The following is an 11,361-nucleotide window of genomic DNA, read 5'->3' on the forward strand; positions in this document are numbered from 1 at the left end:
CCTGAAGTTTAGTTCACCTGACGCTCCGACCGGCGGCTGCCTCGGGTCTCTCCTCCTCCTGCCTCCCCTTCCCTCATCCACCTGCTGGTCTCCACCACTTGTTAATTTTACTGAATCTGTGGAAGCTACGCCATGGCCACCACCAAACAACTGAGTTATTTTTACACACCGACCAGCGTCTGGCCAATCCACCACCAAAAAAAATCAATTAAAAAAAAAAAAAAAAAAAAAAATCATCGGGCCACCAAGCAAATGCCCGGTATGCCCGATGGCCAGTCCAATTATGGTCGTGCGTGCCAACCCTAGGGTTGCCGACCCCTGATATATATCTATAGAGATTAATTATTGGGCATTTAATGACTAACAAACGAGTCTGTTACTTTAACTTCCCCTTGTTCAGTTCAGCTTACTTTTTCCTTTTTTACTACATTTTAAACAATTAAGCACTTCTTTAGACAGTGTATATAGATAAAGGTGATCCATTCGAATAAAAGGCACACCAATATCTTGTGTTAACTCATTTTAAATCATTTTTTCTTTAAGGTTCCCTTAATTATTCTTCCCAAATTCCAAACCAAATTAGGATTCGGGTTTCAAGATAAGGTCCCCATGCCTTTCACCTACTGAGCGATTTAAACCTTTCACACACTGGGTGCGTTGTTCCCTTTGGCTCTGAATGTGTTATGTAATTATGACAAGAAATCAAAGCCCCCCAGAAGAAGAATACCGGCTACTTTGAACCACACAGGCCAGTATAGATACTGCTTAAAAACTGACCGTGCTTATTTGTGAATGAAATATTTAATAAATGTATTACGTAAATTATTGAGAAAAAAACGAAGCCTAAACACGGTCAATTGAAACCAAACCCATTAGCCTTATAAATTAAACTAAAAGCTAAAAGTTTCATTGCTCAGGTGTTTTTCTAATTAAGAAATGTACAAAAACAGTAATCCTAAACTAAAAGCACACCGTGTGGCTAAGGCTACCGACCGGAAACAAGCACTGCTGCCTGTGTTCCTCCTAAACGTAGCCCTAAATTTTCTTAACTTCATCAACTGTTGCACGTCCGATTTTAATAACCACCTGGCCCAGGTATATCATGTTTTAGTCAGACTTGTAATTGTAACAGAGTGTCTTAGAGATGTAGTGTAATTTTACATTGGTTAAGTCTTAACCATGCGCTTTTATTTTGAAAGCAAGCCAGGGTTCGTTGCTTTGGAGTCTTTAACGTCCTCTGGCAGTGAAACAGTCACCGTCGTATTTGCAGATATAGCCCATGTCAACATTAAGCGACAGCCTAACTAAGCGAAGACATGGAGACATTATACAGCCTTCTTGGCTCAGAGTGGATAGACGGCAGTAACATTTTAATCTTTTTGTTTGTTCTTCTGCTTACGACTGAAGTTTTGAAGAACAGAGTGCCAAAAAACTTTCCTCCCGGACCGAGGGCTCTGCCTTTCATTGGTGATCTTCATCGCATCAGACCTGATAGAATTCATCTGCAGTTCGCAGAGGTATATATACTACTACTACTACTAATAATAATAATAATTATTATTATTATTAAAATGTAATGTTATAAAAAATAGCGTGCCCCAGGCATTAAAAATGCTATTGCTTTCTTTTTGAAAGGTTAGTATGTATTCGTGCAGAGCCGGATGTTGTGCCAAAAAGTGATTGTCTGCCAAAAACTGATTTCCGGTGTTTGCCAAAATCTGATTGTTTGTATTTAAACTGCTATAAATAACTTGTTGGTCTATAATATGTGAAACATATCTCAAATGTATCCCTCATGAATAATATCAAGCCGCAATCAGTTTTTGGCAGTGACAAAGATACTTGAGAAACAGGTAATCTTTTAATTTTATATATAACCCCTTTGTAATACCTGCTCACCAGGTCTATTTAGCAACATACGTAACGATATTACACATAAAAAACACACGGAAACATTGGAAATCAGTTTTTGGCAGGCAATCACTTTTTGGCACAACATCGGCCCAATTTTCTATGGGGTCTTAGCCAGAATTTGATGTGGGCCCCCCACCAGCACCTCATCATCACCACTGTTAATCATATATTGTCTATGCTTTTGTGTGTGTGTGTGTGTGTGTGTGTGTGTGTGTGCATTCTACAATTAAGACAACATTTATCATGAGTCACTTGTGGGTTGGGAAGAAATAAACCAGCACACAGAAGATTTATAAAGCAATTACTCTTTATTGCGTTTGAAGGGTGCAATAGGACAGAAGAGTCACAGAGAGTTCAGCATAGTCTTGAATATTTTCTTGCATAAAATGCTATGGAATGAATAAGCATTTGTTTGTTGTTGTCATTTTGGTCTTTTATTGAGAGAAATAGACACTGCGATGTGCAAAGCTGTATTTTTATTCACAAGAAGCTGTATTAATATGGGCTAAAAAGGAAGGAAATAGCTAAAAACAAATAGGCAGATCCCAACCCAGCACTGAACAGAATCTTCTGTTCATGTTCAGTTTGCAGAGAAATATGGAAACATATTCAGCCTTCGATTCTTTGGTCAAAGAACTGTGATCATTAATGGCTACAAGCTTGTCAAAGAAGCCCTAATCCAACGAGGAGAAGACTTCATGGATCGTCCCAGCCTACCAATGTTTGAAGAATTGGTTGGGAATAAAGGTGATCATTTTCCTTGAAAAATGTTTAAAATGTTTTAATAAGACGAGACTGTCACCTTTTTAGCAACGTTAAGACCTATGTCAGTACTTTACTGGCCTTAATTTTAAATTACTTTGTGTCTAACGCTGTTTTGTTTTTCCAAAAGGTCTTGTGATATCAAATGGGCATCGGTGGAAGCAACAGAGGAGATTTGCTCTTCACACACTCAGAAACTTTGGTCTGGGCAAGAAGACCCTGGAGTCATCCATCCAGCAGGAGTGCCAGTATCTCACAGAGGCTTTTGCAGATCAGCAAGGCACACACACACACACACACACACACACACAGAACTTTTTTATCTTCATTACATAGACTTAAGTAGCTGTTATGATATTGCAGTAGATGTTTAATATCGATATGTCCTTTTACTTTACCTCAAACGTTTGCAAGACAGTAACATACACCTGCACATTACTACATAAGACTCTTAATCCAACTATTCCTACAATCACAGTGAAAGACACAACAGCCTCCTATGTTTTAAACTTAAACACAAGTCCATGTAAAATTTGTTTCAAATAATCCAAAATTCATTAATATGCGTTTACTCTAATGTTTTGTCTAATGGACATATGCTCTTTCAGGAAAACCTTTTAATACCCAGTCACTGTTAACCAATGCTGTGTCCAACATCATTTGCTGCTTGGTGTTTGGGAATCGATTTGAGTACACCGACAAGCAGTTTCAGTCAATTCTGCAGCTCTTCAATGAGATAGTGTACTTGCAGGGAAGCGTGTGGGTACAGGTGAAACTCTTTTACATACTGTAGTGTTGTTTGACTCAGGATTCATATAGAACATATATAAAACCACTTTAACTGAACTTTTTTGTGCAGCCCAAGGAAAAGCTGTTTTTGCAAACCGAGCAGTTAGTGGAGCATAGCTATTGTGCACATTAGACTTCACCAGTGCTGTGCCTTGTCTCAGATTCTGTCACTGATAAGCAGAAATATTTCACTGTTGGGTTCATTTAAATAAAGTGGAGGAAGAGAGTTACATATTTTGAAATCTGGTGAATGTAAAACTGATTTTAATTACATTAAAGTATTCTTATTTAGACTTATTGTCTATCACAATTTAGCCTACTTTTGTCCAATTTGAGCTACTTAACATGAGCCTAATGGTTATTCTATTTACTTCCAGTAGGTTGCCATGGGTAGTTTATAAGTGAACTGCTGGGACACAATGTGATGTAATATCTTTGAAAGCCAACTGTTTCCAGTGTGTCAAATGCTTTGACTGTCTTCCTGTAGATTTACAACACATTACCCTGGCTGATGAGGTGGCTGCCTGGACCTCACCAAAAAATATTCACTCTGACCCAAAAGATAATTGACTTTGTAGAAGTCAAGATCAAAGAACACAGAGAAAACCTCAACCCATCATCACCAAGAGACTACATTGATGCTTTTCTCATAGAAATGGGGGAGGTGAGCATTTTCAAAATGTGTTCTTGTGCATTTACATTTTCTAATGAAACATGTTTCCCACTTCTCGTTTTTCTGTCTCTGATAGAAGGAGGATGAAGACTCTGGTTTTAGTCTCAGCAATTTGTGTTTTTGCACCCTGGACTTGTTTGGTGCTGGAACTGAAACTACTACAACTACTTTACACTGGGGACTGCTATACATGATCTACTACCCTGACATTCAAGGTGTGTGTATGAACAATATTAATCCTGAATACACACTTGTGACCATCTTTCTATTAGATTTTTTCAGAGATTTCTCACAGATCATTCTTGTGTTGGGAGAGAAAGATGTGTAAATTTTCCCCTAAGCAGCAAAAATATCAGTTAATTTTTTTAATAGTGCCAATTTGCAACAACAGCCACCAGTTCATTTTCTCACTATGTGCAGAGAAAGTCCAGGCTGAGATCGATGCTGTGATTGGTTCATCCAGACAGCCATCTATGACTGACAGAGAAAACATGCCCTATACTGATGCGGTCATCCATGAGATCCAGAGAATGGGCAACATCATTCCCCTCAACGTGGCCCGTGTTACAAACAAGGATGCAACAGTGGATAAGTACACAATCCCAAAGGTACACAAAGCAATTGTGAAGAGGAATTTTTTTAAAGTACTTTTGCTTTTTTAGTTTTCAGATAGATTTTGAATGAAAAACTGTTTGACCTAAACAAAGTTTTTTTTTTTTTGAATTCAAGAACTTCCTAGACTACAACTGCCTGTTGTGTTAAGTCTAACAAGCCTATATGTCATGCGAAAAGATGGAGTAATGCAATCCATCTTGCAAAACATGTTTATGCTTGAAAATAAAAGCTAGAGCACGAATGAGAATGGGACACAAATGAGATGCTGAGACATCCCAAAATATACTTGGGGCATTTCAATAGTTCATTTAAATTCAATTCTATTTAGATATCACCAAATCACAATAACAGTCAGCTTGGGGTGCTGATTATTGTTACATTCCAATAATCAGATGTCCCCTTTTAAGTAAGTACTTGGGAACAGTGGGAAGGAAAAACTACCTTTAAACAGGAAAAAACCTCCAGCAAAACCAGCTTCAGGGAAGGGCAGCCATCTGCTGTGACCAGACGAGGTGTGAGGGGAGGAGAAAGGACAAAAGACACACTGTGGAAGAGAGCCAGACATTAATAATAATTAATCATTAAATGCAAATAAATGTATGAACACACAGAGAATGAAAAAAGATGAGTGAAGAAGAACCACTCAGTGCATCGTGGAAAGGGAAGGATTTTAAATTGAATTCTAGATTTAACAGAAAGCCAATGAAGAGAAGTGAATATGAATGAAATATGTTCTGTCTTTCTAGTCCCTGTCACTACTCTTGCTGCAGCATTTTGGATAAATGCTTGCTGAAGGCTTTTCAGTAAGCATTTAGAGTGACCTGGTACTAATGAATAGTCGACTGTAGAAGTAATAAATGCACAAACAATCAGCAATACCAGAAACATGTATGACAAACTGACTAGAACGAATGCTAAAGAGACACGTTTACATAACACCACTAACTGGCTGTATTTTCTCAGGGTACAATGGTCATACCTGTTCTAAATTCGGTCTTAAATGACGAGACAATATGGGAAACTCCAAATTCCTTCACCCCTCAACACTTTCTCGACCAGGATGGTAAATTCAGGAGGAGAGAGGCCTTTCTTCCTTTTTCTGCAGGTTAGTCAGTTGTTACAGTTCCTCAAAATCCAGTTAAAGGATGTTTAACTTCCTAGCACCTGGCGTCCATATATGTGGATGTCACATTTTGGATTGTCTAGACCAAAATACTAAATTTTGCTCTACAAGGGACTGATATCCACTTGCGAGGATGTTATACTGCCACTGTTCTATCGAAATTTAAAGCAAATGTCCTCATATGTGGATCTCATTTTTCTCAGAAACAAAAGTCAGGTAAAAAAAAAAAAATCAGGGAATTCTTTTTTTTTCATCAGGTCCCAATCAGCCCAAATAGCAAAGAGAAATTAAAAATGCATTCCATGAAAGAGTTCGGGTCTTACGAAGCTAAAACCAAGTGCTTTAAAGAGGCAAAATTACTGAAGGAGAGTATCTTGATGTTAACCGTTTGCCTTAGCAGCCATTTACAATAACACTGTTAACTATGCTGAGGATTGGTATCTTCATTGCATCTGTATTTCATTCCAGCAGTAATCTGCGATCAAAGTGATTAACCTTTAAATTGTGTGAATAAAACTTATCTGTCTCATTGTTTATTCAGGCAAGCGAGTGTGTCTCGGGGAACAGCTGGCCAGGATGGAGTTATTCCTGTTTTTTACCTCCCTCCTTCAGAGGTTTTCATTCTCTGCACCTGCTGGAGAGCAGCCCAGTCTGGAGTTCAAGTTAGGAGCCACTCGCAGTCCCAAACCTTACCGCCTCTGTGCCGTGCCACGTTAAACCACCAGTTTTTGTAATCTGAGCAAATATTTTTCACAGCACAATGAGTCACCTATGAATCACTGTCTTCCATTTATTACATTTATGTTGTAATGAATGATGATCTGCTATATTACTATTTCTTTAGATTAAGGTGAATTGTTATTTTTCATCCTCTCCATATTAAAATATGCAGTAAATACATTCTCTTTCAACTTTCTTAAAGTCCTTTCCAGTGCACATTAAATTTGTCAGACCTACCAGACTCAATGTGCTGAAATAAATCACACTGTCATTATTTGTGTTTAAGGTCACAATATAGTTTCAGAATCAGGTGTGACGGGTGGAGTGCAGTTAGTTTCAGTGCTGTTTGTCAGTTTGAGAATGTATGATGTAATCTGGATACTTCAATTGGGTTTTGTGAAAATAAAATTTCAAAAAACACTTTACTCTTTATTTAAAGGCTTTCAGAGTCGCTTGCTGTGTTCATGAGTCAAGCACCACATTCTGGCATGTGAAATAAAAAATAACTTATTTTGGTTGTAAATCAAACCTTTACCTTTTTACACAGAGAAAACATTGTAAGGTGTTCTTTATCTTTATATACATGTGCATGATATCTAGTAACCAGTGAGAAAAAAAATCACCAAAACTAAAGTAACCATGGTGAGGCAAGTATTTAAATCCTGGAGGTATTACTGGAGCAGGTTTAGAAGGTTAAGTAGTGGGTGCATTGTACGTTTCAATCCCAGAACTGAGAAAGTGCCTTCTTCAGATTCCTCAGAAGCCTCTGACAAGAAAAAATCAAGTTCTAGGAACATCTACAGAAACTAAGGGATCTGGTTAAAACATCTTTCAGCTAGTGACGATTTCACTATGCTTATATGTGCTTTCTAGAGAAGTCTATGTTACTGTATGCACCTGTGTTCCATTTCCACTTATCATCTATGATGTTATGGGTTTTAATGGAAATCTATAAATTTCACCAATTGCTGGAAGCAAGCAAAATAACCTATAGTTTTTTATAAATCCTACTACACTATATTTTGTTTGCTGCCTTTCCACAGTTTTACAAATAAACTAAATGCATGAACTCAAGTGATTTATATAAGAAAATTTTTCTTTTTTTCAACTCACTTACATATTATTATTTTTTCATTGTCTTAGAACTAGCAATTAGTGAATTGAATCGTCTTTTATTTTTGTATTGATAATGATATATTTTTTTAGTCTCAGTAGGCCGTGAAATCCGAGGATTACACATCAGATGGTTTCTCATACAAATTAAAGTATTTTACTTCTTGGAAAGAATGCTAACTAAGTGCTGTACACCACCACCAATCTGCAGTATGTGTTCAGTTTGCAGAGAAACATTTAAGCACAATTCCTGAAAATTAATGTATAGGTTATTTTGTTATTTTTCACGTTTTCATCAAACCCATTTTGGTCGTGGGGCGTGGATACGTCTTTAAGACACTCTGGCTAGCCCAGCCACACCCGACAGCTTATGCACAAAACAGCTGTGTGGGCGTGTGTGTGGCAGTGGCAGTGGTGTCCACTTGTGGGAGCTTGTCTCGGCAGCCTCCCTGCACTCAGAAAAATAAAGGTGCTAACTGGAATCAAAAGTGGTTCTTTAGACGAATGCCATAGAAGAACCTTTTTTAGTGCCACAAAGAACCTTCCAAACAATGGTTCTTTGAAGAACCATTTCTTTCAGTGGTTCATTAAAGAACCTTTTTTTAAAATGGTTCTTTAAAGAACCATTTTAAATCTTTCAAAATAAAATTTATCATAAATTGAATTTGAGTTGGGTAAAATAAATACGAGCACAGCATAGACATATATTAATGGTTTATTGCCACTTCGTAGTATACCAAAAGACAAAAAGGCATTTTAACCCTCAGCACAACATCACTACTAATACATGTCACATATTAGTCATTTAAATAGTAATAATTAAATATTTTTACTATACTACAAATAAATATATACAAATACTATATCTATAGAAAACACGACAATTAATACATGAATTGTTTAATTAATAAAACATCAGAAAGTGATGAAAACACATTAGAAATAGCAATAGCTTCATAACAGACCAATAAATCAACACATTTTCATCAGCAGATGTTTGCATGTTCACTAAAAATATTTCAACAACAAGTTTTTGATTAAAATTATCAATGAACTTCAGCCTTACCTTACGTAAGGTAAGTTTCATGTTGGACTCATGGTCCTTGTTAGTCCAGTTTAGGACAATGTCTCTGACATATGTATCATATCAAATATATGTCATATCAAAACAACCCCACACCTGCAGTTGTTTCAGTTTTTCCTGTCAGCTGGTCAGTGTTTCCTGTCAGCTGGTCAACCTCCCTCAGGCGTTATCCATATCAGCCATCCAAATGACAAGCTCCTCCCTTTGTGCTTCAAATCCCTCCCACTCTGAGACAAGGAGCTGAGAGAAGAGAGTCAGTTATAAAGAAGAGAGAAAAGTAAAACCCTCCGCAGAAGGTCTGACTCGCATACCTGCAGTTGACCTGTGATGGACTCCAGTTTGGCGTTCACGTCATCCCAGCAGCAGCCGCACTCCCTCGCCAATGCCAGCAGCCGTGTCTGCAGGGTGCCCTGGAAGAGCCGAGTTAACGTTCGACTTCTCCTGGTCAGGGCTGTCCAGCTGGATGAGCCGAGGTCTCGCCTCTCGCCGCAGCCTCTGAACACACAAACACAAATTGCATCTGAAGCAGGAGGTGCAGATTTTTTTTTTTTGCTATTCTTTTCTAAATCCAGGTTTGATCACGTGGAGGTATTTGGAAAACCTTTTTGGCCAGCGGATGACTGTTGCCTTGCAGAAAGTCAAATCAAATGTATGCGATACACAATCAATTCACAAGAACACATTATGAAAAAAGTCCCGTTCTTGCCTGATTTCAAGTGAATTCTGCATCAAAACAGGGTGACAGAATTAAAACGAGTGTTTGCAGCAAATGTGAGCACAAAGCTTCACTTTGTACAAACCTGCTATTAAAGTTCTCCTCTATGCCGACGACTTTCCTGTTTTCAAGGCACAACTTGGATCTGTTGTACAAATCTTATGGATACACACTAAATGAAACAAGTGTGCACGACTTCAGATTCTGATCCCTCGTCCTAATATGGTCCCAAAAGGCTCACAAAAACCAACATAGCAATAGCAATAAAGCAAATGTTGAGGCTTCAAAATACAACGTCCATAAACCAATGGCTTACATGGGTTTTATCATAAGGGTGATAAATATACAACATATGCTCTTAAGACTAAAAGTATAATACTGATTTTAGTCTGAGAGATTTGATGTTCATTCACCTGCAGATGCACTATACCTGCCTGCTCCGTGGTTTTCCACAACGTTTTGCAAATCATTATTTAATACAGGAAGTAGGTGAACTAAAACAAGTCATCTTTCTTTGTGAGAGGACCATATTAATGAAAGCAAACCTCAATGACATCATAGAGATCACTAAAGATGCTCCTGCTGCTTTTCTTCCTCCTCATCCTAAGCTTCCTTCTCCTTGTTCTCGACTTCCATCCAATTGTAATTCAATCTAATTGTGTTTCTCCCCCTCCTTTTCCTCGTTTTGTTGGAGCTGTAAACAGAATTAGTGTGAATCTGAATTAATTTGTGCAAACAAGAAAAATCGAGAGCTTTTTGGTCAGAGGTGGTCTTGTGATTTAAGCCGGGTAGAGTAGATTTATGTGTTGATGCTGCCTGCTTCAGCTCTACGACTGCCGATTTTCTAGTCTTTGGCTTGGAAGGCAGTTGGTTTGGAAACATATTCGGCAATCCCCTAGGGGGGGATAAATGAAATGATGGTGGATAAATGAAATGTACAAAGAAAATTTAACTATATTACAAAAGGACATCTATCTTGGAAACATCAAATGACCAGAGCATAATTTGTCAACTAGTCCAAAAATAAGTTATACAGGAACAGTCACAGACACACCTTCTCATGTGTCACATTTCTATATTTTCAAAACACTTATGCATTGCTGTATTTTATACAACTCATGCAAAATTCAACGTAGAGGCTCATGTGAGTATTTAATGTAAGGCTCAGCTCTACTGAATTTTAGAGTTTCTAGAGCAGCCACAGAGCTCACGTCACAACAGGCGTCAGGCACCATTTTAGTGACTTTAACAATATTATAAATTTTAATATGGGTCTAGCTGACATTAGGTACGCAGCACGCAATTGTGTTAACGTCAGTGACTAACGTATCTAACATAGCTAACCGTTATTGTTAGCACAACATTAACAGCAAGCCACAATGACGAGTAACAAAATCAAAACAGTAAAAAGGTTTTAATGAACCTTTTCCAACAATCCCAGAATCCAGAGCTTCAAAGACCAGCATGTACTCAAGACTGTTATCCGCTTCGCTGTCACTATCAGTGGGTTGGTTTGTAAAGTTTACAATAACTAATATTATCATTATGCTATATTTTCTAATATATATAATAATCTCAAAAGTAATGCCTTGAAGCAGAAAATAGTAATACTTTATTAAAATGTAAAACTAAAGTACAGTATTTGAATGTGTGTATTGTGTCTACTGTTTGTTAACTCACCATATTCATAAACGTCTTAATAATAAATTCCATATTCTATTACCACATTATTTGTGATCAATGGGTTTGCGGGATTAGGAGTGTGTGTGTGTGTGCGTGTGTGTGTGTGTGTGTGTGTGTGTGCTTTTATTTGAATATTCGGTATCCAACCATCTGCTCTTAAGGGGTAATCG

At 37.7% G+C, this 11,361-nt stretch overlaps 1 protein-coding gene across 2 annotated transcripts; it reads left to right on the top strand.

The window, feature by feature from the left end:
- The first annotated feature begins 1,067 nt into the window (after nucleotides 1-1,067).
- Nucleotides 1,068-7,034, top strand: LOC116331077 (cytochrome P450 2J2-like). 2 transcript variants are annotated; one of them, XM_039607235.1, is made up of 9 exons: nucleotides 1,094-1,517; nucleotides 2,499-2,661; nucleotides 2,807-2,956; nucleotides 3,285-3,445; nucleotides 3,953-4,129; nucleotides 4,215-4,353; nucleotides 4,559-4,746; nucleotides 5,717-5,858; nucleotides 6,418-7,034. In XM_039607235.1, the coding sequence occupies exons 1-9, from the start codon at nucleotides 1,317-1,319 to the stop codon at nucleotides 6,591-6,593; spliced, it is 1,497 nt and encodes a 498-aa protein (XP_039463169.1). In that variant the 5' UTR covers nucleotides 1,094-1,316; the 3' UTR covers nucleotides 6,594-7,034. The 2 variants fall into 2 exon arrangements, with proteins under 2 accessions (XP_039463170.1, XP_039463169.1); XM_039607236.1 differs by lacking the exon at nucleotides 5,717-5,858 and having other exon boundaries at nucleotides 1,068-1,517.
- The last annotated feature ends 4,327 nt before the right edge of the window (nucleotides 7,035-11,361 follow it).

The sequence above is a fragment of the Oreochromis aureus genome, linkage group 23 (assembly GCF_013358895.1).
Source record: "Oreochromis aureus strain Israel breed Guangdong linkage group 23, ZZ_aureus, whole genome shotgun sequence".
Taxonomy (NCBI): Eukaryota; Metazoa; Chordata; class Actinopteri; order Cichliformes; family Cichlidae; genus Oreochromis; species Oreochromis aureus.

Bases quoted from the DNA above. Each gene is read 5' to 3' on its own strand.
- LOC116331077 (XM_039607235.1), top strand. From the start codon at position 1,317: ATGGAGACATTATACAGCCTTCTTGGCTCAGAGTGGATAGACGGCAGT. The intron at 2,662-2,806 runs GTGATCATTTTC...TTTTTCCAAAAG, and splicing joins AGAATTGGTTGGGAATAAAG to GTCTTGTGATATCAAATGGG. The intron at 2,957-3,284 runs GCACACACACAC...ATGCTCTTTCAG, and splicing joins GGCTTTTGCAGATCAGCAAG to GAAAACCTTTTAATACCCAG.